We start from the raw sequence: 14258 nt of genomic DNA on the forward strand, positions 1-14258 counted from the left end.
CAGATGCTGTGAGCCCTCCAGCAGGGGCAGTGGTGGCAGCGGCAGCTCACATACTGGGGACAGGGAGCAGGGTAGGTTGGATGTGGGGGTGGGATCCCACGGGGATGGCTGGGGCAGGGGTCTCTGGAGGGGGCAGTCAGGGAGCAGGGGGATTGGATGGGGCATGGGCCTCCTGGGGTCTGTTAGGGAGTGGGAGGTGGATAAAGGTCAGGGGACAGGGAGCAAGGAGGGTCCTGGGGAGGCAGTTAGGGTGGGGGAGTCTCTGGAGGGAATGGTCAGAGAACAAGGAGCTGGGGGAGTTGGGAGTTCGGGAGGGCTGTCAGGAGGTAAGGGTTTGGAGAGCGGTTGGGCAAGCAGGGGGGGCGTTGTATGGGTCCAGAGTTCTGGGGACCCTGTCAGGGGGCGGGGAGCAGTTAAATAGACATGGGAGTCCAGGGGGTCTGTCTGGGTGCGGTGGTGTGGATAAAGGTTGGGGCAGTCAGGGGACAGGTAGGGGGTAGGATCCTAGGAGGGGCAGTCAGGGAACAAGGGGCAAGGAGGCTTAGATAGGGGGTGAAGTCCCAGGAGGCGGTAGTCGGGACAAGGAGTGGGAGGGCATTGGGTGTTTGAGGGGGAGGCAGTCACCCAGCCCTCTGCCCTGAGCCTTGACCCCTCCCTCCCGCCCCCCACACCCAGCCCTCTGTCCTGAGCCCTGTACCACCTAGCCCTCTGCTGACTCCTTCACCCCCTGCATGACCCCAGCCATGATTCTGGCACCCCTACACATACCCAGCCCCCCTACCCTGACACCTGCACCCCCCTCACATGTGCCTAGCCCTCTGCCCTGACTCTTGCACCCCTCCACATCCCCAGCCCCCCCACATCCCATGCACCCCGCACATCCTCATCGCCACCCTGAGCACTAAACGGGAGCTCCTGCACCCCCACTCACATTCCTACCTGCACCCCTCACACCAAATGGGTGCTGCCCAGGTAAGTGCCCCCACACCCAAACCTCCTGCCCCAACCCTGAGCCCCCTCCCTCATTCTAGCTCCTGGCCAGACCCTTCACCCCCAGCCCTGTGCTCAGTCTATTCCCACCCTCAGCTCAGTGCAGAGAGAGGAAGAGAATGGGCCAGAACCAGGGAGAAGGTGGGTACCCACTGCATGTGGGCAGGGCTGAGACCACAGACCGGCAGCGGGCTGAGCGGGTCCAGCAGCCGGGATCCTGGCTGGCAGGAGGCAGTGGATGGAACCCCTGAGCAGCAGTGGGCTGAGCCACTCAGCCCACTGTTGGTCTGGGGTCCTGGCTGCTGGCAACGCTTAGCCTGCTTCCGGTCTGGGGTTCTGGCTGCCAGACCCTTCCCAGCTGGGGTCCCGGCCGCAGGCCCCACTTAACCCACTGCTGGCCTGGATGAACAGAAACCCAGACCAGTAGCGGGCTGAGCGGGCCGGCAGCGTAAGATCAACATTTTAATTTAATTTTGAATGAAGCTTCTTAAACATTTTGAAAACCTTGTTTATTTTACAATACAACACTAGTTTAGTTATATAATATATAGACTTGTAGAGAGAGATCTAAAAAACATTAATATGTATTACTGGTACGCGAAACCTTAAATTAGAATGAATAAATGAAGATTCGGCACACCACTTCTGAAAGGTTGCTGACCCTTGATTTAGAAGATGGGGATGCTGAAAGATGCTTTCTATTCTTGATACCTCTTTATACATCTTAGTTGAGTGGGTTTTTCATATTTGGCTTTTTAAAATATCTTCAATGATACATTGTTAGGGTGGTGACAAATGTTGCATTTCCACAGACATATGGCAACAGATAAGACTGCACTTTATCTAGGAAACACCAGTGCAGAGTTTGCACAGTATATTCTAGAAATAAAACATTTTTGAAGATTCCAGAATTCCCACTTCAATGCTATCCTTGGGATTCTTAATATTGGAGTCTTTGTATGCCAGTTGAACAACCCCTATTCAATAACGGTTTTAAGGAGGATATAAGTGTTATGGGGAAGCGATCACCTGATAACTTCGTGAGTAAAGCTGTACAAATAACAGTTTTTTTCAGTTTGCTGGCAACTCAGAAAAACTGGGCAAAAAAAAAAAATCATTGTGGGTCAAACCAAACATTTTGCTTGGATTTAGAGCATTTTTAATGCCTTCAAATGTAATACATTAAGAGAGGTTCTAAATCAAAAGCTGTTTTGAATTTCAAAAAAATTAAAATGTTTTGTTTTAAAATGCCTAAAGGAAAGGCTTTGACTGTTTTGGAATTGTTTTTTTTTTTTTTTTTCCCTACATGAACAAATCAGCAGAACTGACATGAATGTCTGCAAAATGTTCAAATGTCGCTGGATCTGCATTTTTTTGGCTGAAAAATTTCACCCAGCTCTACTCCTGAGTTGTAAATGAGAGGAAATTCCAACTCCTCCCCCCCCTCCACCCCAGACATCCAGAGGCTCACAAGAGGAGAGCCCAATTCCCATATACCTCCTAGGCTGTGTAGCAAACGATCCCCTATCTTGAGGACCAGCAGAGATTGGGGTCTCCCTTTTTATAGAGACTTTAGGACATTAGAAGCTTAGGGACTACTTTCACAGGCTGGTAGGTGAGGACTGGATTATGAGGAGACTTCATGGCCAACAGACTGGGCAGGGAGGGGGTATCCTTCCTTGCCCTCCTTCTCTTTTCCAGGGACTTCTTAGTATCTGTAGAGACAGGTCTTATCTCTAGGATTTAGAACCATTTAGGCCACGTCCACGCTACAGAGTAAAATCGAAATTAATAAAATCGATTTTATAAAACAGGTTTTATAAAATCGATTTTACGCGTCCACAGTAGGGCACATTACTTCGGTGGTGTGCGTCCATGGTCCCAGGCTACCATCGATTTCCGGAGTGGTGCACTCTGGGTAGCTCAGTAAAAGAATGGGACCAATAACTTTGATTTCCGTCCACACTAACCCTAAATCGATATAGTAATATCTATTTTAGGGTTACTCCTCTCGTTGAGCAGGAGTACAGAAATCTATTTTAAGACCCCTTAAAATCCATTTTAAGTGCCTTGTAGTGTGGACGGGTACAGCGTTAAATCGATTTAACGCTGTTTAAATCGATTTAACGCTGTAGTGTGGACCAGGCCTTAAAAACAAATCTACCCCCCCCCCCGCCTCAAGAAATGCCATTCAAAACACTTGAAGGTTGTAATTACATGTCAGTGTTTTCTGTATGTCATCTTTGGAAAAAACTGGTAGGAAAAACGGACATTGAAATCTAGGAAACTTAGGGTTAAGGTTTCTCTTTGCTGTGTGTGTAATGAGTTTAACTAAAATAACCACAACTGTAACTCACTCCTGGGAGATAGTTAACAAAAGGTAAGTGGCACTGAAGGAATGCAGAGAGGAACAAAAACATTCAGCAAATCCTAACTAAACATAGCATAAGATTTTGTAGCACAAGCACTTTGAACATACAAACATGGATAGATCACACGTTTCTAATTCCAAACACTTCTTTAAAGCATAGACATACTGTGGTGGAATCCTGGCCCCATTAAAGGCAAGGGGAGTTTTACAGTTGATGTCAGTGGGCCCAGGATTCCATCCCATTGCAGTTTACAGAGGCTAAAGATGGGTGCCTATTCTTATTATTTTTATTTCCTTTTAGAGCAATTTCAAATACCTCCTCCCCTTCAATTATATCTCTTGCAATTTCAATTCCATTAAACAACAGCAGTATACGCTTCCACTACAGTTATAAAAATGCGAAAAAGGAGGGGAGGATAAAAGGAAGAATTAGTGCTTTGTTGTAGAACTGTAGAAAAAGTTACGGATGTGTGTCCTTTTTTATTAGAAAATCAGTGCAATGTTAGAAATGGAACCTTAACTCTGAATTTCCTGAGTGTCTAGTTTTGTTTTTTTTTGTGGCTTCTTTTAATTCAAATGACAAAATATACATCCTTAATTTCAACTTAATTCTGTTTTTTGTGTAGATCAGAAAATTATCTTGCTACCCTTAAGTCTCCAGGAAAACCACTTGGAACAATGGGGTTTTAGAGGAAACCTTGAACTTAATGTTCTAGAAAGAGAGAGTTTTGTTTTTGCTGAGAATGTCCTGTATGATGGTTTATTCATGAAGTATGTTCTATGCTCAAACAGGCTGGATTTTTCTATAAACCAAGCAAAACATTGTAACTGGGCAGTCTAGCAGTATAATATGCAAGTAGATTGGTATTATCTTGAATACTATCTGGATCACTTCAATAGCTGGGGATTATGAGGTGCTCTGACAGTCTTTAATTTGAAAAGTTAATAGTTCAGCTGTTGTTAGTTTAGTGTGTAAATTACCATTCACAAGGATCTGTTTCAGTAATCCTGAAGTGGGATAGTGAGAACGTTTTCTGGTAATGGATGGAAACCACTTGAGACTTTTGCAAGTGGATTGTCAAGAAAAACATTCTTGAACATTCTATTTCTCATATTGCTCAAAAAGATGTGTTGATGATTGTAGCTTGCTACTTTTCCACAAAAGATTTACTGGAACCATTGTGTGAGGTTTTTAATATGATATTTCAGATTGTGTCATGTTGAGTCTTCAATTAGCCTAATCCTATATTTTTTTGAAGTTACATTTTCAAATTGTTTGGACATAAAAATCTATCTAGTTTTCGTCTCTAAAACCTTGTAACTAATCAGTTATGGTAGCTAAGTCTACTGTCTTAGAACTGATCTGACACGTCTACTGAGGAATTCATGTATTTTATCATCCCTTGGACTTGGGAGGTAAATCTAACTTCCCAATCAAACATACTTAAAAATTGAGAGCCAGGAATATCCATAAATTAAGGCTATGTCTTCACTACCCGCTGATTTCTCGGGGATCATTATATCGCGTCTAGATGAGACGTGATATATCGATCCCCGAACGCGCTCCTGTTCACTCTGGAACTCCTCCAATGCAAACGGCGGTAGCAGAGTCGACAGGGGGAGCCACGGATGTCGATCCTGCACCTTGAGGACAGTAGGTAACTCAGTCTAAGATACTTCGACTTCAGCTATGCTATTCACATAGCTGAAGTTGCGTATCTTAGATTGATTTCCCCCCCGCCCCCCAGTGTAGACCAGCCCTAAGAGTCTACAGCCAGAAGAGACCACTGGGATAATCTAGTTGGACCTCCTGCATGACATGTATGTTATGTATGGTTTTAATGGTACATGCACTGAAGAACTGAGTCCAAATAGAATACCCAACTTTGTCATCTTGGTTTAAATATTTGGTAATTTAAACCCTGGAGAAGACTTATGAGGTGTTTTACTGTTTTGGTTTGGTGGCGTTTTTTGCCTTGGGGGAAGAATTGGCAACAAGGGAAATGACTGAAGGTCGTCTTGGCATTTTGATGTTTTTGTGATTGGCAGCGGGGGATGGGGAAGAGACAGAAACATCTTTTCATTAAAATAGTTTAATCTGTTGATTCTCTTATTCTTTGCTATTGTTTGAGTTTCTTTACACATTGACTTGGATCTGTGGAGACTGTATGGGAGTTACAGGAAAATATGAAGCAAACTTTCTCTGCCTGGTTTTACTGGCTTTTGGGGTCTGGCATTTTTGAGTGACAAGGTGGGGATTGTGATGTTGCAGTCGATAATGGTTTTATAAAAATATGCTAATGAGTGAATATAATGTAACTGGAATATACTTCGTGCAAAAAGTCTATTGTAAAGTATCATTACAAAGCTTATAATCTACTGAGTGTGATCGTATATATGTATAAATGTACTGCTCTTGTATTTGAAACTAGAAATATGAAATATAACTCTGAGGGCCTGTTGTAATTATGCAAAGTGTGGGCCATTAATGGTGGTTTGGAATCTCGATGACTCCCGTTAACCAGGACAATTGTCTGCAGATGGCTCTGTTTACCTGTAAGTCTTCCTGTATATATGTGTGCTGGCAAGTGGGCAATGAAGTCTTGCAGTGACATGTGATCATGTCACCTGAACTGGAATCCATCTTTAACCTGGTGCTTTTCCATTGAAAAGGTGGGAGTGGGATCCCAGAGAGGGACAAAGGATTCCTGCCTTATGCAAAAGATATATATATATATATATATATATAAAGGGGTGAAAGAGAACAAAGGGAGGAGAGGAGCGATCATGAAGAATCCCCTAGTTACCACCTGAGCTGGAACAAGAGCTGTACCAGGGGAAAGAATTGTGCCCAGGCCTGGAAGGGGTCCAGTCTGAGGAAAAAACTTACTGAAGCATCTCTGAGGGTGAGATTATCTGTATTCCAGTTTGATTAGACATAGATTTGTGCATTTTATTTTATTTTGCTTGGTGACTTACTTTGTTCTGTCTGTTACTACTTGGAACCACTTAAATCCTATTTTCTGTATTTAATAAAATCACTTTTTACTTAATAATTAACTCAGAGTATGTATTAATACCTGGGGGAGCAAACAACTGTGCATATCTCTATTAGTGTTACAGAGGGCGAACAATTTGAGTTGACCCTGTATACAATTTGGGTTTAGACCCCATTGGGAATTGGGCATCTGAGTGTTAAAGACAGGAGCGCTTCTGTTAGCTGCTTTCAGGTAAACCTGCAGCTTTGGGGCAAGTAATTCAGACCTTGGGTCTGTGTTGGAGCAGACTGGTGTGTCTGGCTCAGCAAGACAGGGTGCCGGGGTCCTGAGCTGGCAGGGAAAGCAGGAGTAGAAGTATTCTTAGCACATTGGGTGGCAGCTCCCAGGGGGAGTTCTGTAATCTAACCTGTCACAGGGATTATGGAAGAATTCCATATACGGATCATGGACAAATTAGGTGCTAGGTTTTCCTCACATTTCTCTGCCAGTGAAACTTTTCCTTGAAAACAGATCAGTTCAGGAGGACAGACAGGTATTGGGTTACGTTTTATTTAATACTGAAGACAGGTACACAACTAGCACTCAGCTGAGACCACAGTTTATTTTCATTTTTGACTGAAGCCAAACTTGAAGTGTTTTGTGTTTGTTAAACTGATTCTTCTTGGTTTTGTTCTCTGCATGTGTTTTGTTTTTTTTTAAATATTACAGTAGCGTATAAGTACAAAAATATGCTCTAAGTACAAAAGAGGTGAGTTCAGGGGTAGGCAACCTATGGCACGCATACCGAAGGCGGCACGCGAGCTGATTTTCAGTGGCACTCACACTGCCCGGGTCCTGGCCACTGGTCCAGGGGGGGGCTCTGCATTTTAATTTAATTTTAAATGAAGCTTCTTAAACATTTTAAAAACCTTATTTACTTTACATACAGCCATAGTTTAGTTATATATTTTAGACTTATAGAAAGAGACCTTCTAAAAACGTTAATGTATTACTGACTCCCAAAACCTTAAATTAGAGGGAATAAATGAAGACTCGGCACACCACTTCTGGAAGGTTGCCAACCCCTGGGTTAGTCTAAGGCAGTGGTTTTCAAACTTTTGTTTTTTCTGGGTACCCAGTTGAAGAAAACTGATGCCTGCAACCCAAGGGAGCTGGGCATTAGGGGTTTGGGGTTTGGGAGGGGCTCAGGGCTGGGGCAGAGGGTTGGGGTGTAGGAGAGTGTCAGGGCTCTGGGGTGGGGCCAAGGATGAGGAGTTTGGGGTGCAGGAGGGGGTCTGGGTTTGGGGGGGGGCCTCGGGTCAAGGGGTTGAGGTGCAGACTTACTTCCGGCAGCTCCTGGTCAGTGGCGCAGTGGGGGTGCTGAGGCAGATTTCCTGCCTGTCCTGGCACTGTGGACCATGCTGCATCCCAGAAGTGTCAAGCAGCAGGTCTGGCTCCACATAGCTCTCATCTGCAGGCACCCCCCACCCCCCAGCTCCCGTTGGCTGGGAACCAGCTAGCAGGAGTGCAGAGCTGGCGTTTGGGACAGGGCAGTGCATGGAGCCCTGTGGCCCCCCTGCCTGGAAGTTGGACCCGCTGCTGGCCACTTCCAGGGCGCAGTGCGGTGTCAGATCATGTAGGAACTAGCCTGCCTTTACCTGGGCACCACTGCCAATGGGACTTCTAATGTCCCAGACGGCGGTGCTGACCAGAGCAGCCAGGGTCTCTGGGTGCCGAGCAAGGTGACCCAGTGTCTTACATGCCATGACCCAGTTCTGGGTCGCAACCTGAACTTTGAAAAACACTGGTCTAAGGCCTAAATCCTGTAACGTGGGCAGACTGCTGTGCCCATGTGGATCTGGACCCAGATGTGCAGGATTAGGGCCTAAAGAAAAGACTTCCAAATAGTTTGGCTTTTAATATGCATTTTCTATTTTGTTAGCAACATAAAGTAAATTCTGAAATTTCAGTTACTCATTTCCCTCTCCTCTTCCCTCCCCCAGATCTAGTCATTGTCCCCTCCCTCAGAAATAATTAACTCCTCTGTCACAAAAAAATGCCAGTCAACTACAGGTGCTGGTGTCAGTGATGCTCCTGAAGTCCGTGCCCTGCCGCTTCGGGTGCCTCCTCAACTTGTGCCTTCTGCCTCCTAGAAAGAGCCTGGAGGCTTCTGGAGGCTGCATCACAGGAGACATTGTGAGGGCTACAGCGGAGAAGTAGGGTGCGAGTGGCCCTACAACCCCCATAGTTGCTTTCCATGGGGGCAAGTCAGGGTCCTTTTATCCCAACAGTTCTGGTGCGCTCCCTTCAGGGAGTGCTGGAGTCTCTTGTATTTTCTAATCATGGCTAATATGGTTTGCGTGGGATTCTTTCTGTGTTTGTTTAAAATTCTGGGGCCAACTTACTAGAAGCCAAAGCATTCTTGGATCAATCATATGAAAATATTGCCTGACTCTGGTCATGCAGTCCAGAGCAGTTGTAGGAAGTATACATACACACTGTAGAATAAAACTACTTTTGCCAGGGTCTCATCAGATCCCCAGGATGCTGATGGGTTATCACTCTCTTAATAAATGAGGTAAAGTGATGTATAGAATAAGGGTTATATGCTCTCAGTGTTGCTAGCCACATGTATTCAGAAATCAGAAGTATGATTTTTCTCCTTTTCTTCCCATCCCCCTTCCCCACCCCCCAAAAGGAGGCTTAAAAACAGTGACCTCTTATAAATGAATATATAGCCTTCAGCTATTTTTGAGCTTTTTATATGGAAGCCTTCACCCCTAATCTGTGTGATCATTTCAAGCTTCAAATTCAACCTTAAATGCATTCACACAAGATCTCGTTGTTTGCTCAGAGTAGGACTCTTCTTAATCCCTCCTATCCTCTGGTGTTTGGGAAGCTGTAATTTTTCCCACTCTTTTGCACCTTTCTTTATCCTCCCAGCACCTCCCTCACCAATTCTCACACTCCCTCCAGGCTCTGCCGTACTCTGTCTCACACAGCTTTCTCCCCCCCCCCATTTACCTGCCCCCATCTTCTCTCTCTTTCTCCAGCCCCTTCAGTTTCCTTCATAAAAATTGGCAATTATTCAGACCCTATTTTGATTTTATAGAGTTGTTTTAATATTACGGCACTGCTTTGAGACTTCACTTGGGATCAGGTGCCCCATTGTGCTAGGTGCTGTACAAATGCAGAAGTATACATAGTCACATTAATACAACTGTAGCAGTGACAAATTAAAGGTGGTATGACTGCTTCTGAAATTTTAAGAAACGCAGACACTCAGCTGGTTCTGGGACATGTTTAGTGACTGAGGTACACACCTGGCAGGAAGTTCATGAAGGTATGCTGTTGGAAGCAGAGATTTCCAACATTTGTCAGGGAATGTGCTTAATAAAACTGCAATCAAAGAAGACTATCACAAATTCAGATGCATGAAGGAAGTGAAGTGTTTTTGTTTTGTTTTTTTTTCCCTGATGGAGAAGAGGAGGTCAGACCCTGTAGGCAGACTTCCTAAAGAAATCCATAAGTGCATTAGAAAAGAAGTGCCATTAAGATAAGACAAAAGTACAGTTTCTGTTTGTACTGCACTAAAGATAGCACTAGGAAAGTGGCATTGAAGATGTGCCCCCTAGAAGTGGTACATTAGTTCACTTTTCTTTTTTTCTTCTTGGAGATTATGGACTCTAGCAGACCACAATGACCTTTTAATGGTTAGACAGCCCTGAATTTTAGGGAATCTATGAAGAACTAACTGAGAATGGAGTTCAGGTTTTTTTCCTTTCCCTACCACTAGGCGTAAGGGCTTCAAATTTAAGTGAAAATTTTTAAGTTGAAAACTGCAGTTTGACTGCCTGATAGTCCAACAAAATAGCCATGGGGCCCCCTGTACAGGGGTGGATGGGTGGCAGTGTTTGAAACTATAATTTGGTCTTTTGTTCATGGCCAGCTGTTTGGGCATGCAAGAAAGTTGACACTCTGCTTCATGAGATTGCTTGCCTTTTTCCCCCTTTTCGGACTGGAGCTTGAGCTCCAAAGAAAGCTTTTGCATCTTTCTCTTCAATGAGGGCTGTGGGAATCACATGCAGACCAGGCTGGGGTTTCTTAAGGAGTTTTCCATTGAGCATGAAAGGAGCTCTCCTTTCTAGGGAATTTGATGATAATATAGAAAAACTGGGAGCCTTCTATGCAATCTTGGATGCTCACGCAGTCTCTTATACACCACACGCGTTGCTACTGACCTAATAAGTTTCATGTGTTTTTGCCCTGGCTCTGCTGAGCTTACGGAAGGTCCTGTTACAGAGTAAGTTCACAGGAAAGGAAGCAAGTGAGTTGACCAGTTTCCACTTCCCTCTTGGGAGAAGGAAAAAATCTGGAATCCTTAAAACAAAAATATTCGCAGCTATGTTGGTTCTCAAGGGAAAAATGTGCTGAGGTATGTTAATGTGATAACCATTTTGGTGGAGTTTCCTCCCCATTTTGGGGGGGGAAAAGGTATCAGGTTATAAAGTCAAAATTTGCCTGTCCTTGGAGGTTGGACAATTTTTATTTATATGTTGTTGGAGGAGGAGTAATAAAAAAAAAAAAAAAGCATGTAAGTTAAACTGTTCAACTTCACTGTGATTTGAAAGATACAACGCACAATTTTGGGAGAAGATGCTGTGTTGTGTTGCATAGGCTCGCTGCACTCTTCCTCAAGATTGCCATGAACATTAGAGGTTAGGGGATTTGTATCAACCCCTGGGCAAGTTTTGTATCAAAATCCAAAACTATGCAAAAAATTTTCATCCAGCATATCTTCATATATAAATGTAAATGTGAGAACCAAATGCAGATGGTTCAACAAGCACAGCTTGTCTTTAATGTATATTCCTTGCTATATATTTAAATTATACATCGCTTGCAAATGTACATTTTTTTTTTATGTATTTACACATATATAGTCATCACCATAAAACTCACTAACTTAAAAGCTCCCAGCAAAGGCAGTTTTTTTACTCTGTGATAGTAAAGGCATATTGAACTAAATTGAGCCCTGTCATTTGGCACTAAAACACTGAGTGCCCGGAAATTTAGACCAGAACTGAATTGAAAGAAATTTTGAGTTTCATTGCTCTCCTGTAATGTTCAAAAAAATAATCCTTGTCAAATTCCTGAGGTGATGGCTGTGTTCTTGTTAGAAACAGGGCATTCAAAATAAAATCCTAATTGCTCTGTGTTTTAATGCCTTGTCCAGGCTCCTAAATATGACTTACACTTTTAGCTTTTAAAGAATGTCTGTTGGCATGTCTGTCTGAAAACAAAGCACTAGGCTATGGCAATTCCATTTTCTGATACCAATCCTCCCCCTTCCAGCCCTGCACACATGTGCTTGCTTAGGCTCTGATCCTTCTCTCTCATTGAAGTCAAGGGCAAAACTCCCACTGACTTTAGTGATGTAGAATCAAGTCCTCAATGTTAGAGTTCAGAATGCTGTACTCAGACTTTCTTCAGGAAGTAGGTCAGTACCAACCTCACCTTATCTGTTTCCTTGTCAATCTCCAAACCTAATAACATTTCTAGTTTCCAAAACCCTGTGTGGATTTGCCCCTTCCTTCCTTCCTTTTAGAACTCATGATTCCTTCTGCCCTTCTCTTTGACTTGCTTTTCCTAAACTTTTGCTGCCCCCAGTCTATAAAGAACTTTTCTCCCTCCTCCTGTAAGTCAATGAGTCACTATTAAATCTAAGTCTCCTTCCTTGAAATACAATTCAGATGGTCTGAAATGCATATAACTTATGTTTTGTTGGTATGTAACTAGGAATTACATTCCTGTTTACCCAAAATGGAATTTTTAATAATGTTAATTGTCTGTCTAAAACTATTCAATTAGCTTGGCATTTCAGTTTTGAAAACACAGAGCTTTTCAGTTTCCTGTAAATTGAATATTTGCAGTGATGTTGTAGTTGTGTTGGTCCCAGGATATTAGAGAGACAAGGTAGGTGTGGTAATATCTTTTATTGGACCAACTTCTGTTGGTGAGAGAGACAAGTTTTCAAGCTCACACAGAGCTCTTCTTCAGGTCTGGGAAACTAACTCAAACCCAAAGACGAGCTCTGTGTAAGCTTCACCAACCTACTCACTGTAAATTTAATGCACTATTATTTATTTCTATAGTGGTAGTGGCGCAACCGGAATCAGGGTCCTATTGTACTAGACATGTACAATCCCACATTAAAAAGCCATCTCAAATTCTGAAGATTTTAGTCACTGAAGGGGTTAAATACCAGAACAGGGGGTCAACTTTCTCTTTTCATTCCCTTACAATTGTCCTTGAGTATATGTGATTTGTTTGCAATAAGTCACTTTTTGTTTTCTTGAGTAGGAATAATTTTGTTAAACAGCATTTGTGTGATTAGCATCATAATGGAGCAGTTCATTTATTTTATAGCATCTTTTTTGTTTTTTGCCCTGTTGTATAGGTCAAGTACATATAAGTCACAAGACACTGATGTCACTGTCCGGTATACACAAGGAAGTTGGACTGGAGTGCTTGGCACTGATGTCATTACTATTCCAAAGGGAATCAATGGCACTTACACTATCAACATTGCTACCATTCTGGAATCGGAGAATTTCTTTTTACCAGGGGTTAAATGGCATGGGATCCTTGGACTTGCCTATGATGCCTTAGCCAAGGTAAGGCTCCTCTTCCACCCCACCTTTCATGATTAAAACAAAGCCAAAAATAAAAACAACATAATGAAGGGAGGTGATTTCAAATGTCATGGAGCACTCCCCTGAAGGCTTTAGATGCCTTGTTTTTTCTCCTCCTGCTTCTCCCCACAAGCCCTAGGCAAAGTTGTCAAATCTTCCTGCCAGTTACCGCACGTCCACTGGGAGCCTATCAGGTTTGGCAGATCCCAGCAAGCCTAAATGGAGCTGGTGCCCCCAATGAGGATCTAGAGTTGTCTGGGGGCTGATGATCCAGTTTTTGCTCATTTGGGCTGAACAGTCTTCTAGTGGTGGAAGGGTTGGCTGTTGACCACAGGGTAAGTAAAGTCTTGTAGGAGGCCACACGTCTCCTAATACATATAAGGCTGGGACATGGAGCGTTCTTGAAAAATCGCTTTATGGTTGCTTGGAAGCTGATGCATGTACTAGACAAAGCCCCACGTTGCTTATTTTATTTCAAACAAACAAAAACCAAATGTACTATAAGAGTCGGAGTATGTATATCTGTAATGTAAGGGGGGAGGGAACTTTTACAAAAACATGCATAGCGTGTGTTATGTTTATAAACCACACACAGCCCTACTATTAAAAAACCAGGAAATTTGGAGAGAAAACATTAAATTTACAATAACTCTAGAGATCTGGAAATGAAAATCAGACCACCCAAACTACTTTAACTCTACATTCATTGTGCTGCGCTGAGAAATCCAGAAACTCAAACTTACCCATTTATAACATACAATGTGTTATCAGTTGTATGTTACAATCTCAAGGATTTTGCTCTTTTTATTAAGGCCTTGGTCTTGTGAAGTTCTACGGGTGCTCACCTCACAGGATCAGGCCCTAGTATTGTGTGCCAAACAAATAGCCAAGTGTTATGAAATGCAGAGCTGATATAACTTGGTATAAAACCTGCCTAGTCTAACTGCTTTTATAGAAAGTGTAAAGGCTAGCGTGGGGGCACAGATACTACATACTAGATATGTTGTGTATGACACCACTTATTAAACTAATAGTTAATTAAGTGCATTTTGATATTCCGTCCCTTCCAAAGGAAGGAAAGTGAGACTTAAAGACACTGAGGATTAGAACTAAAATCTGAAATGCTGGATGATTCTGCTCTAAAATGCTGCCATTTGACCATGGAGAAGTGGCAGGGAAAACTGATTCCTGATTCTTCTGCTGACCCACAATGCAATATATGGC

General features: G+C 43.2%; 1 protein-coding gene across 1 annotated transcript in view; it reads left to right on the forward strand.

The window, feature by feature from the left end:
• BACE2 (beta-secretase 2) overlaps positions 1-14258 on the forward strand; it is a 91977-nt gene that overhangs the window by 57683 nt on the left and 20036 nt on the right. The window contains exon 3 of the mRNA XM_050933315.1: positions 12800-13016. Within this exon, the coding sequence (XP_050789272.1) occupies positions 12800-13016 (217 nt within the window). The remainder of the gene's footprint in view (positions 1-12799; positions 13017-14258) is intronic.

The sequence above is a fragment of the Gopherus flavomarginatus genome, chromosome 1 (genome assembly GCF_025201925.1).
Source record: "Gopherus flavomarginatus isolate rGopFla2 chromosome 1, rGopFla2.mat.asm, whole genome shotgun sequence".
Classification (NCBI taxonomy): Eukaryota; Metazoa; Chordata; order Testudines; family Testudinidae; genus Gopherus; species Gopherus flavomarginatus.